The 14000-nt window shown below is 43.1% G+C and overlaps 2 protein-coding genes across 3 annotated transcripts; one reads left to right on the top strand and one right to left on the bottom strand.

Moving 5' to 3' along the window:
• The first annotated feature begins 469 nt into the window (after nt 1–469).
• On the top strand, nt 470–7774 carry ctso (cathepsin O). Its single transcript, XM_068593106.1, has 8 exons — nt 470–673; nt 1637–1742; nt 1905–2029; nt 4566–4733; nt 5080–5201; nt 6375–6538; nt 7468–7560; nt 7682–7774. Exons 1-8 carry the CDS (start codon nt 470–472, stop codon nt 7714–7716), a joined length of 1017 nt encoding a protein of 338 aa, XP_068449207.1. The 3' UTR covers nt 7717–7774.
• A 1223-nt stretch (nt 7775–8997) lies between these two features.
• tdo2a (tryptophan 2,3-dioxygenase a) lies at nt 8998–13061 on the bottom strand. Of its 2 annotated transcripts, none has more exons than XM_068593645.1 (12): nt 13005–13061; nt 12790–12879; nt 12575–12665; nt 12200–12270; nt 11479–11606; nt 11196–11382; nt 10920–11027; nt 10656–10767; nt 10397–10454; nt 10108–10187; nt 9491–9581; nt 8998–9151 (listed from the first exon to the last, which is right to left on the bottom strand). In XM_068593645.1, the coding sequence occupies exons 1-12, from the start codon at nt 13059–13061 to the stop codon at nt 8998–9000; spliced, it is 1227 nt and encodes a 408-aa protein (XP_068449746.1). The 2 variants fall into 2 exon arrangements, with proteins under 2 accessions (XP_068449746.1, XP_068449753.1); XM_068593652.1 differs by having other exon boundaries at nt 12790–12895; nt 13027–13061.
• Nucleotides 13062–14000: the final 939 nt, after the last annotated feature.

The raw sequence follows: 14000 nt of genomic DNA, 5'->3' as shown, positions 1-14000 counted from the left end.
ATATAAGTGCCAATTAAAATCTATTTCTAGCGAAAAGAAATACATGACATTAATGTGCATGGAGAGATTTATAATCACCTGAAAGAAAGCACGTCTGTCTTTATTCTATTTTAAGGTTGTGGTAATGAAATGAGTATGACAACAACACTTGAACAACAAAAAAGAAAGTAGGGTCCTTTATTAAGTAGAGTCTTTTATTTGATTTATGTTTTGCCAGGGTATCTATGTGATTGTATAAGTTTATACTAGCACAACTATTCTGGCTTTTCTCCCCTGTTCTTAAATCATAAACACGGGAGAAAACTATTTAAATCACATTTAAATCACTTTGATTACCCTTCCCTCAGCACTTTGGCCTCTCCAGGAAGCGCCTCGGGTCCCCGCGCATGCGCTATAGCTCATACCTAACTTTTTTTTTGCGCCAATATCACTTTTGTGTGAATGTTTCTAACCGACATTACTTCGTCAAATGAGGGGCGGCCACCCGTACCTAGCACTTCTAGCGGCCGTGTCCACGCTCCTCTTTCCCCCGTGTTGTCTAAATGAGAGCTCGGAGGAGACTCGGACGCAGTTAAATGGCTCTGCGGCTGCTTTCCACTCATTCACTGCGCAGTTCCGGCGCGTTTACGCGGCCGGCGGCGAGGAGTTCAAACGCCGGCGGCTGAATTTCCAGGTAACGTGAACGCAGCTCAGGAGACAAAGACAAGGGCGCGAGCGACCTGTTGTCACTCAGCACTGTTTTCTTTTTTCTCTCTCTTTTGATTTTTTTTTACGCAAAACAAACAGCCGCACACGTCACAACAGACGCCGCCCACTTATGCAAATGAGGGAAATGTGTTTTTATTTTGACAGACAACACAATTCCATTGTAGATTAACTTGCAATGAATGATGATGGAATTGCAACTCATCAATTATACTCCATTGCAGGTGAAAGTCCTGGAATTCACTTTATTGGCTATTGTCTTATTTGTGCTCCTGTGATATTATGATATTAGGTTTTTAGTATTGACTAATAATGATTGACACTTTGTAGCACCTGTTCAGCAAAAGTTTGAGTTTTAAAAGTCAATCTGTAACTGACTTGTGCCCCTTTCATGGTGCTTGAGACTCGATTACCAGTTTATTAGGTACAGTTAGGTCAAACTAGAGCATGTCAAGAAATAAATCTCCATGAAGGTTACACTGTTCAGTTGTTGTTGAAACTGGTATTGATTCCATTTCAAGGTCTTTTTGAAGGCGGTGAGTTTGAGAGGTTTCACACTTTAAAGGGCTCCAAACAAAACCTGAACACTGACCTTTTTATAAAGGTTGTTGCTTATTTTATTAGACTGTTCTGGTCTAAATTAGGTGGCTAATATAGTAAACTATAAAGTAAATAATGACCTAATACAGATGTATAGGTCATTATTATTAAAGCAGCAATGCCATAGCTGGTTGAATTAAAAAAAGTAAAATGTTGATGTATTTAGCTTGTGGGATGTATTTTAGACTCACGCATGTTCTATTAACAAGATTACAAGAAGAAACAAATTACCTCACATTTTTCAAATTAATTAGTTTTTTTACGCCAAAAATAATGTATTGCCTTGAGTCGCCTACATTATACCTCTAATCTGTAGAGCGTGCTATTGCAGGACGCTACAAAGCGGCATGCATACCTGAACTCTGTCTCCACGGGACCGCAGGCCGCCAAATATGGCGTTAACCGGTTCTCTGACCTCTCGCAGCATGAATTCAGAGGTAAGTCCTGCCACCTGTCAGATGTATTCACTTATTTAGCGTCCGTCCGGTGGATGGTTTTAAATGCGCTGAGCGTCTGGGCCGAATCTGCACAGTCATTCATAGTTCACGAGCATCTTCGTATCCGTGGAATGACTTTGAGCTGTCTCCCTCCACCCACAGACCTGTACCTGCGAGCCAGCGGAGACAGAGCCGCGCCCTTCTCGGGCCTGAAGGCAGAGCGGCTCCCACTCAGATTTGACTGGAGGGACAAAGCAGTGGTGGCACCGGTCCAGAACCAAGAAGCGGTGAGGTTGACACAGACGGATGGTAGCTATGCTATGTATATGCTATGTGTGCTGTAGTTCAAACTAACAAATGCCTTTAAAAAAAATCGAAATCCCAAAAATTAGGTAATCAGATCATGTCATAACAGACGAGTCAAATCTCGGGGTGACTGTAATAGGCCTCAGATATGACCCAGGCAAAATGGAGACGTTGGTCCATGACTCGTGTTTTTACTCCATAATAAGCTTCATGACGCCAAGTGAGAGATCCAAGCTGTCGTGACAAATATCCATTTATTTCAGACCCTCATCAGGCATGTTTTAAGACACGCAAATACTTAACATGCAATAGTAATGTGTGCCTAACATTAGCCCTGTCACAGTAATTACTATATCGACTTATTGTACAATGTATGTTAACAAACTCAATCATTTTTATGATTTTTACTGATATTGCCCGTTTATGCATGTTTCTAAGCATGAGTGTCATCGATGTCATGATGCCAGAATAAACGACGGCCTTGGGCATGTCTGTAAACGGAGCCATGGAGTCCATCGTAATCATCGTTCATTATTTTATTTGGGTGTTTTCTTTTTGTGTATTTAGGAGATTTTAATGTTTTTTTTTCACATTCCAATCCAATTCTGCTATTTACTTAACATGACGTAAGGTTTTAAAATGGCAATAATACTTATGGGAAAATATATCATCAAACAAAATGAGTCATCATGACAGGCATACCATTTTCATCATCATCTTCTTCTTCTAAAAAAAGTTATATTGCACAGAATTATTTTGTATTTGTTTAATTACATCTAATTATTCTCCCAGCGAAAAACCCAGCATCCATACATCAACACAATGTTTCATTTGAAAAGTACTGCACACACGATGTCTCAGTCACACTAAAAGTCCAATCGATATGTTTACTGGAGGCGGCAATATTATATGATCTGTTAAGATATCACTAAAATCCCGTGCACACGTGCAACAGATTTAGAGTCCCAAAAATAAAAGACACTTTCCTCCTTCAGCGTTCCTGTGTCAAAGTCAGGACGTGCATCATTCTGCACAGTGAAGGTCAAACAGCAAAGCCAAGTAACACTAACCAAGCCGCATATTTGAGTGAACGGGCGCTTTAATAACGGTCAAAGGACAAACTGAGCCGTTAATTGTGGCTTTAAGTGAGATGGAGCTGTTGCTCGTCCTCGCTGGAGGTTCACTTTCTGCTCCTTTTTTATTTATTTTTCTCTGTCCTTTAACTTGCCGTTCAGAACGATACTTTCACTGTGAAACTGTTGTCCTGAGGGAGAGACCCGGCCCGTACAGCAAACATCCTCCACCACCACATATATTGTGTTCTCCTGGATTCAGCCAAGGTTTACCACTTCGGGGAGAACCTGAGCATGACTGCACTCGCCTACCAATCTGCTGCAGTGCTTTTTTTTTTCCTTCTTCTTCTTTTTCTCCGGTCTTCACTGCGGACGTGCCTGGGCTGAGCTCCTACAACAGATAGATACTGTAGATGGATAAACAGAACATCAACTGCAGTACCACACACAAAGACACAAAATACCAAGCCACTTCTCATAAATTCTTCTTGATTCAGTTTTCAGATATCTTGATTCCACTTTTATGACTCGAGTGCATTTCATCACTTTAAAAGAGAGAGCAGACGCTCCTAATATTTTGTACACTCAGCGCATGCTTATCTCCAGTGCACGTTTTAATGACCGATTTTGCTTCTGAGTATTGATTGTAAGCCATTGAACCATACTGAGCAACAGAATATTGGATTTTGACACGGAGAGCTCTAGTTTTTCATCACATTTGTGGGAATTAATGCTGAGCAAGTGAACTCTGCCGCGTCTGATGCTGTTTGGAGAATGAGATTGCCCGTGCAAATGTGTTACAGCTTGCATAATGAAACTCTGTTTGTTTGTCTGCTTCCAAGAAAACAGTGTCATCTGCATGAGAGGTGTCTTGCGTTAGAGCAACTTTTTGGAAAATCTCAAATGGCCTCCCGGACTACACAGCTCAGTACATTAACAGAGGCAGAAATGGAACATTTCCCTCAAGACGCAGCACACCTGAGGCGTTTCCGTCAGTAGATGGCAGCAGAAAACAACCAGTTCACTCAGACCGGCCACGTCCTCTCACCTCAAACAGATGAACAGCATCCACACTCGCTGTAGATTCCTATCTCCTGGATGAAGTCCCAAATGCAACCACATCCCAAACTGTTTTTTTTTTTTTATCAAATCCTTTAAGTTCAGTCAGTGCTTCTTCACCCACTGTATCAAACTTGTATCAAACTTTTTGGGTTCGCCTGGTGTCAATGCCTTTAAATGATGCACTACAACAGCAGAGGTTGCAGAAATGGAACATTCATTCAACATAAACTTGAGTCTCGAGCCTGTTGAAGTGTGCTTCAGCACAACATCAACCTCTGGCTGGTCATAAAAAGTGTGATTTGTATTTGGGACTGTATTTCCCCTCAGCATTTCCCATGTAGATTATTTTTCCCTGATTGCTGTCAAATTGGCCTTTTTCCAGTGTGGGAGTTGTTGGGCGTTCAGCGTGGTCGGTGCCACGCAGTCCGTCCACGCGATTGGAGGCTGGCGGCTGGAGCAGCTCAGCGTGCAGCAGCTCCTGGACTGCTCCTCCCAAAACAAAGGCTGCAGCGGAGGCTCCCCCATCCTGGCCCTGAAATGGTTAGCGCAGGTACGTTGCTTCCTAAATGGTTTACAGAGAGTGCAAAGGGAGAATAGGCTCCCAATATGTCACATACACTCCACAAGACATGTAGCGAATCCTCCCCATATGCGTCTGTTCATGAAAGAGGCCACCTGTGAGAAGATATGCCCATTTAGCTTTCGCTAAGAATCAGGTGATATTGTCATGTATTTTAATTAGGGAGATATGTAGATGCAGGAGGCAAAATAAGATCGCTGTCTCTTGTCAGACATGAATTAGAAAACTGCCTGTGCCAGGATCTTTCATAAACAAGATAAAGGGATATTTTGCATGCAGGTAACGTACTGACTGAGCCATGTATTTTCTTTTCTAGACCCGAGTGAAATTAGTGCCTCAGTCAGAGTACCCCTACAAGGCCGAGAACGGGATCTGCCACGTTTTCTCTCCGTCCCACGGCGGTGTTGCCGTGAGGAACTTCACTGCACATGACTTCAGGTGAGCCACTTAGTTTTCCTTTCCGGTTCGACGCGATAAAGGCAAAAACCAATGTGAATATTCGGTTGGATTTGAATGTGTTTTTCCGTAAAGTTCCAAGGACGGCGCAGAGGTGAGGCGAGTTGGTCCTGCGCAATGACAGAGCGCAGTGTTTACTGTGTCAACACGGCCACGGATTGCTTAAGTAGCACAGAGGTTCTTCACTCCGGTCACAATGACTGTCCCTGAGTTACCTTGAGTGAAAGGGAATCAGACCGCCTTTATTTAATATTGAACAGGATCGTGACTCTCACTCATGCATCTGTAATGCCTGTTATTTGATGAGGGTCAGGGTCCCGCCGTGAAGAGTTGATGAAGGTTTAATATTTAGTTCACACCATTGTTGCATTTGCCAGCCGGATGACACATTTATTTTGCCTCAACCCGTTTTGTATAGTTTCCCTCCTCACATACGATTTCTCTTTTCTTATTTAGCACATTTGGAAATATGATAGTTGTTTTCTTACAGCGAGGTTGTCATGAAAAACAAAATGTCAATCTCATGCAACTATTACGGGGTGTCTTCACCTCGCCAATAGACACGTTGCCCCCGTCTTCAGAAAGGTCAGAGTGCTGTGTCGTTGAGTACATCGGGCTGCTTGAGTCGGGCACTCGTGCAGAGAGAAGACACGGCGGGTCACCAAAGCCAGACCTTTACTGCCGCATAGCAAGAGATAAACAGGATCATAAAGTTCCAACCAGACGAGAGCTCACCTCACCGTGAATAGAGAGTCAAATGGCTTTATTTAATATAGTGTTGGCAGCGACTAGACTCCGTGGCCCTTGTGTCATGAACCTGGCGGAGGAGGGCATCCCAGCCATCCCTAGAGGGAATCATTTGCTGGAAGGACAAGATGGGATGGCAGAGGGTGCCCGCATATGTCAACAGAGAGAATGAGGAAAATACCCGTTTTATGAATGAGAGAGGTGGAGAGAGATGCTGACCCAGAGGAAAGCAGGCCCGGTTAAACATTGGATTTAAGTAATGTTGCTGGAGGGACGGTGATGTGATTTTGAAACCCTGTGACTTTAACATAATGCCACGCTTGATAATCCCACGAAGAACAGAGACATCACAGTGCCAGTCTTGCCGCCTGAAGAGTCACATTTTTTTTCCCGCTATTCCTTCCTCAGTGGCCAAGAGGAGGCAATGATGGGTCATCTGGTGGCGCGTGGTCCCTTGGCTGTTATCGTGGACGCTGTCAGCTGGCAGGATTACCTGGGTGGAATCATCCAGCACCACTGCTCCAGCCAATGGGCGAACCACGCCGTGCTGGTGGTTGGATACGACGCCGTCGGTACATGCAGACACGACACTGACACAGGAATGAGGGACAATTCAGAAAAAGGCCAATGGGATTTTTATATATGTTTTATCTCTGCTAACATTTGCCTTTTTAGGTCATGAAAGCTGTGCAACCCTTAGGGTGTGTGAAAGTCATTTAAATAGGCTCCGGGCAAGATTTTTCGATTGAAAAAATAAAAAAAATGCCAGTGTTAATCACAAATTGCAGACGGTCTCATCCTCGCTGATTATGTTCTAAATCAAAAGGAGATGGAGGGAAAGGTATTTTTAAGATGTTTCATTTATTACTGACGCCTAAAATCACAATATTGTAAATCAGGTGAAATATATATCAGCAAATTCAGGTTTTTTGTCTGATTTTGTCAGTATTGCCGGGACTCGCCTCACTAGTAGAACTGCATTGGACACTGGTTAAATATTTCTCTAGGTTTACGAAAAAAAACCTTTGGACTCCATTGTCCTGTTTGTCCAAGTTATGTGCACACAATTTCTAAGTATCAAGGTTCTGCTTATTCAGTTACCTGCTTTGTGTCACGAGGTTTAACACATGACATCCGTGTGAAGAAAAAACATTGCGAAAGGTTGAATTTAACGTCACGTGTGTTTTCTAACAGCAGACTCCTGAACATCATCACAGCTACCTCAACGTTTCATTTCTTGTCATTGATCACACACATCGCTGTTTGATATTTTCTGAACATGAATTATTTCACACACACTTGTGTTGTGTGGGTATTACAGGAGGATATGGGTGATTATATAACAGCCTAAAGTGGTTGCAGCTGCAGCTTACACACAAGCGCGCACAAAGACACACTCACACACACACACACACACACACACACACACACACACACAAGCGCCTAATGTTCCTCTGTCCTGTAAATAATTCAATCTGGAAACGCATGTTGTCTATTTTAGGGGATATTCCATACTGGATTGTGCAGAACTCTTGGGGAGCTTCATGGGGGAATGAGGGCTATGTTTTTATCAAAATTGGTGGAAACCTGTGTGGTAAGTATGGTCTGTGGCTTCTGTGTCATCTTTTGTTCGTCTGCGTTTCGTATGTTGACTCTATTCTGCTGTCCCCATCTCTCAGCGATTAATACAACATCCTTTGGGTTTCTCTTCCCAGGTATCGCTGATTCTGTGGCAGCAGTTTTCCTTTGACAAGATCCTGTGTATCTCCGCTGTTGCTTTTGTGTGTGTCTGTGTGTGTGTGTGTGGGTTTGTGTGTGTTGGCAAAATCATTTGTTTGCTTTCAAATGTGACTTTAAATAATGTTTTTTATTGAAATGTCACCATATTACAGCACCACAACTAAATAAATGACATATAAATGATACATGTTGGCTCATATCTGAGGACAACTGACACAACACAACAATAGTAACACAATAAATGCACAGTACAACAATGGTTGGATCCAAGTTTTGGGTGATATGCTTAATACATATATCTATACAGAGACCAATCACTGCATAAATACACAACAAAGTGAATGTAACACAATATAGCAAACTATACAAAACACCTTATTAACAGTATGTACAAATGACATATGTTTTACAAGCTGCAGCTTGTTCTAGTTTAGATGCTGGCACTGATGATGCAGAGGGTTATTATAGTTGTATGTACACTGGTATCAATAGTCTGGAACTCCCTCTCTGACTCATTCTCCATGCTGACATGAAAGATAATACGTTAGTTAAAACCCAGCATAGCCACCGCTTTGATCGCCGCTCTCACTGATCCATTTGCTTTCAGGTCAGTCACAGTGAATTTACATAATTGTATTGAGAAAACATCTGAGCAAATTTTATCAAGGAGCCATCTGCTAAAGTTGTCACCGGTCGAGATTAGAGATTAGAGTAAAATAGTGTAATTTGGCTGTCACAAAGAGGAGGATGTGGTTGGGTTTTTTTTTCTCACCTCGCTCGACATTAATGTCAACACTTTGTTTTTTTTTTTCTATATTTACAATCACAATACTACAGTTCTGCATCTCGCCGTTCTCGAAATCCCAACCAATATTAACACACGGTATCAAACGTCTCTCCATGATGCATTTTTTGGGGTGTTCTGTCAGCCCAGACAAATGACCCCATCCTGTGCCAGATTTCACTCCCAACAACTTTTTTTCTTTTTCAACTGGAACCCCCTCCACACCAAATTAAGATGCAAGATGCTCCGAAAAGTGGCCATCTGGTTTTCAGAGTTTCCTGCATCCTATGTGGTAGTGGAGACTTTTTCTTCTTTTTTTAGACAAAACATAACCCTTTTCAATGTATATTTCTCAGGTAAACCTCCCTGATGTCATGCATGTCTGATGCAGGTCGAACCGTGTGTCTCTCATTCACCTATCCATCTACTTTCCATGTAAAGAATCTACTCTTTTGGGCTCAGTTACAGTGGAAGACAGGGCGGCAGCGGAGACGGCAGACGCACCCGCTAGTCTGAGTCCTCGCTGCTGAAGTAGGAGCTGTCGCAACATTCGGCCATGTAGAGGAACTTGTGAACGTTGGGATTTAGCTTGGGGACCCAGTGGCGCGGCACCAGGAACGTTGCCAGATTGAAAAGATCCACAAACACTTTGTAGCGGTCACTAAGGGGAAAGAAAATCATTCATTAAATACTTAACTCGTGTACTCTCCCGATATATAATTTCGCATCTGTTACAAATTGTACTTTCTGAAGGACAAAAGCCAAACGAAGCCGCTGCCAAAATGCGACGCGCAGCGAACAAAGGACTTGCCGTCGCTCCTTCCGAATGAACTTGAAGTATAGTTTGTGCACGTCAGGTGGAAGTGAGCGTATGACAAGTTAATTTAGATAAGCGCAGCGTCGAGGTGTCTTGTCCTTATCTAAATTAACTGTGACGCGTTGAAGATACTCGCAGTGCAAAGGGTTTAATCAGCAGGTTAAAGTTTAGAGCAAACAATACCTGACAGTAGATCTCAGGTAGTGGTAGCCGGACGAGCCCCCTGTGCCGGCTTTGCTGCCAATCATACGATGCACCATGCATACGTGATTGTCTAGAAGGAAAGACAGAAATATCCTCCGTTGTATGAGCGTTGCTTCGGCTCTGCATGTTTCATTTCAACGGTGAATTGTTCCGACATAAGTGAGACACGGGGAAGTAGAAATGCTGTTTCTTGGGGAAAGGATGTTGGATTCATCAGCAGGCAAAGAGGACGTATAAGACTCTTGCTGGCCTAACTTTAGCTCTGTAAAGTCTTTCTCGTTAACACTCCATGACATCACTCCCACACTGACGAGAGGAGCTACCATACAAGGCGCCACATCATGGTTATCTAACATTAACATACCGCAGCTACGTTTCTCAATTAAGGTTTAAGTGTCTCGCTCAAGGACACAGCGACATGGGCTAGTGGAGCCGGGGATCGAACCACCGATCCTCTTGATTGAAGGACGACCACCACTGAGCCACAGTCGGCCATGTTGTTAGTCCTTTGTTTCCCGGCCACACAGCTCTCTGTGCCTCCTGACGGGTGAGCCCTGCATGTACAGCGACTGACAGGGATGCGACAAAACACTTACATCTCCATTTGGTCATGAGGGTGTCGATGTCCATGAGGGACGTGAGCAGCTGGAAAGGAACCTGGAACCTCGGCTCTTCCCTGAAAGGTAGAAGAAGATTTTTTTTTTTAGTAATTGCTGTCATTATTTTTGTTCTTCTGCTGGTTTATGTTTTGTACAGATCACGTTTCTGCGTGGTTGTAAAATGAGAGCGACTCCAGTGACTGCCACGAGACTCTTGTGTAGCCTTGCGGAGGTGTGTCACGACATCGTAAAAGGTGAAAGGAAAATGCTGTTAAGCAACACGCACCTGTAGAAGTAGATCATCAAGGCGCCTTGGAGAGCCTTGTAAGAGAGCCGCCTCTCGCCTTGTCAGCAGAAATGGAAAAGGTGTTACTCTAGAAGCAAAACTAATTGTCCTCATGTGATTTTGAGCCTAACTCACAAAATGATTCATCGCATTGATACGTTTTTAAAGCAACTCTCGACCAAACACACGTGTGAAGCCTTGACAAACACGTTACGGCGTTTGACAGTGCGCTTGTATTACACGTGTGGAAAGCGCTCACCTTTGCTGAAGAGGTGGTCGTGGCGCTTTTCATCAAACAGAGAACTGAACAACTCTTTCTGGCTGACCAGATGAGCCATCATTTCCTCCTTGTCCTCCGAATCAGCCATTTTCTTGAAAAAAAAAATATATATATATATATATATATATATATATATATATATATATATATATATACATCAGTAAATAAAAAAATAACTTTCTGTCAGTCATTCTTTGCTCTCCTGGGAGAAAGTGTGTTGTGTGAGCTGGAGTCATCTCTCACCTCGATCTTCTCCTTCTCCTGATTCAGCCCCTTAAATATATTGATTTCCAGACTTTCCCAGAAATTGAATCCATCCGCCTCCAAGCCGGGAGTTCTCTCCAGCCACTCCTGTGGAAAAAAAAACAACAGGATTTTATCACCTGTACACCCTGGTGGGTACCACATGGGCTTATCCAGAGCCCGATACAGCAAACAGGATGCTGAAGGGAACGCGCGCAGAGGAAAATACAATAAAGCCTTTTTTAATGTTGTGTTTTTGGGGGCCGTGAGCTGCACCTCGACTAGTTTTAGGAGCGTTGGCTCCTGCTCAGTGGCAAACAGCGTCTCGCTGTCCTGGCCCTTGAAGTTGTCCCTGTAGTGGCGGCGGTTGTAGGGAACCCTCAGGTTGTCCGGGACCCCGATTTTGTTCTCCAAGATCCGAAATTGAAGGCTTTGGAAACCGGAGGCTGGAGCCAAGTATTCTCTAGATGCACACAAGACGGAGTCGTGAAGGAGTGAACATGATGAAAGGCTTGGAGAGGCCACGTTTGAAGGAGGCAGAAGATATTAATAAGCGTACCGAAAGTCAAAGAAGTCCAAGGCGGTCATCGTCTCCATCACTGCGAACTGTTCGACCAGCAGGCTGAAGATCCTCACGATCCGGTGGATGCGGGTGTTGACTTTGAGCATGTTGCGTTCGTCTCGGACCTGAGGGGATGGTAGAATATTCGAGGAGTTAATTAGCGATCGCAGCAAACCTTGTACGCACATATCCTGGGGACAGAGACGCTAATGAAAACCGGCTGAAATAGTTGGATCTAGTTGATATTTTCTATTCATCAACATTTCATCAACCTAATGTGTCACTTACAAAAAAAAAGAAAGTCCATAATGAAATCTGTTGATTTAATTTAAATGTAGAACATCAGCCTGAGTGATGCGCATTTCAGATTTTTCGCTGACTGACCTTCAGACCCAGAGCGATTAAATAATACGACGAGCATGTGGCTTTTTAAACTGAGTTACTGTGAGATCTGACTAGTCCTCTGTGGCTTTTGTGTTATTTCTGTGCTCAACTTGATTGTTTTTTCCTATTTTGAGCAGAGTTCAAGCTTCAACACTGACAGTTCACATCTGAAAGATGCTCATGTAGTGGTACAAGATGCTCTTCTCTCCCTGAGAAACATCTAACTGTGAGGGAACTCACAAAACTAGAAAATGAATAGTTCTGTATTTGATCCATGCCATTTTGTACGAACAAGAAAAACAACAACTTCTTTCACTCCAGGAATGTGACTTACGTGTCCACTGATGAAGATATTTCGCACCGAATCCAGTTCAAACAGGATCTGTTTGAACCACAGCTCATAGGCTGAAAGGAAATATGAAGAATAAGCATCATGAACATCAAGGCAAAGGAGTTGGGGTCAATTACACTATAAAACATGCCATTTGAGGAAAATACTCTCTTGTATTCAGTCATATTGAAGTTATATTGAAGTAATTAAAGAAATAATACAAATCCGTACCCTTTGAAAGTACACTTTTATGTTTTTTTTCATTTATTTTTTTTCAACACAAGTGAAACTGCTCTACAAAACAGTTCAATTTACCAAGACAAAAAAAAACAAGTGGACATAAAAAAAAGCTCTTAAACACCGTAGAGCTAGCTTTACCTTGATGGGTGACGATGAAGAGGTGCTCATCGTGGATCTTATCAGCCTTTAGTTCACTCTGCAGCACCTGAGCTGAGAGTATTTTGTCGAGCTGCGAGTTAAAAAAAAAGGAAATGAAGCGCTTAACTGGAACGCACACATTCGAAAACAGATCTCAACTCCAGTTCTTCTTCTCCGTCTTTGAAACAAGTCGTTCGCCGGGTGGCGTTCCCTACCTGCAGGTACTCCCCGTAGATGATTCCTCCTTTGCTGGCCTTGTTATCTCCGGCCTGGGAGGCATCCTCCTCTCCCTCGGTTGTGGGAGGCTTGTTTTTGAATAACCTGCAAGGCGAGAAAAGAGAAGCCGTTACTGGAGGTGTTCCCCGCCATCAGGATCAGCAATGAACTGTTGGGCTGCATTTAGTTGAATTTCAAAGGGAAAAAAAAGAACGAGATTAAAAGTCCAAACGTACAAATGCCTCTTCTCAAAGTACGGACATCCACTCATGACGTGTGATAATCAGTTGCAGCAAAGATGCGTTCTTCTCCCTCCACTTGTATTTACTAAAATTGCCTTCGACGCAGTCCGACGTTTTAAAGACTCTCCTCGTCCAATCACCCACGAGGATCCGGCCTCCATCCGGCCCACCTCTGTTTACCTCACGGAGCTGCTGTTTACCCTGAGCAGAGACCGACTTCTGGACTTTGTTTAACGTGCTAAAAGTACACCATGAGACCCTTATTAAAACACAAACAAACAAATAAAAAACCGACACGTGGGGAAAATCCTTCCTCTCTTATTGTTAGAGAGAGGAAGGATACGGTGACAATGAATGTGTTACCCCGTCTCCACCTGAGGCAGCACCGGTTTCTATCTCCAACATGTAAATAAACTCCTCTCCTCTCACTTAAGGGCGATGCCACTGGTAACACAGGACTAGAAGATCTAGAAGATGAGCTGATAAAGGTCTTAAAACCATCAATTAATTATTTGACAGAACAGAACAGAAATCCTCCTCTCAGCTGCAAGAGCAACGTTCACTTCCTTTAAAGGACTTGTATAGGTACCTTCAAATGAGACTCGATTACAAACCATGAAGACAGACGGTTAGTCAGAGGAAACCTTTATGTAATGCAAGACTATTTTATTAGTATTGCAGAAAAAGACTCTCCAACTCAAAACCACGTCTCTAACATGTACGTAGAAGTCTCGCAGCTGACAAAACGCAAAATACATTGGATGTCAGGGAAAAGTGGGATTTGAAGATAGAATGTGGGATGATCTGTGCAGCACATTTCATAAAGTAATTAATAGCCAATTGTGGAAAGAAAGTGTAAATAAAAGATCTGATATGTCAATACACCTCTTGTAATCTCTTTATGTGTGAAGGATCCTCCGGCTTCTTTGTGTTGGAGAAAATAGGAGAGCACGCGCTTATCTTTTGGG

The sequence above is a fragment of the Clinocottus analis genome, unplaced genomic scaffold (assembly GCF_023055335.1).
Source record: "Clinocottus analis isolate CAN_PGR_092001 unplaced genomic scaffold, fCliAna1.0.p SCAF_10, whole genome shotgun sequence".
NCBI lineage: Eukaryota > Metazoa > Chordata > Actinopteri > Perciformes > Cottidae > Clinocottus > Clinocottus analis.
This window is presented reverse-complemented; position numbering and strand designations above follow the sequence as displayed.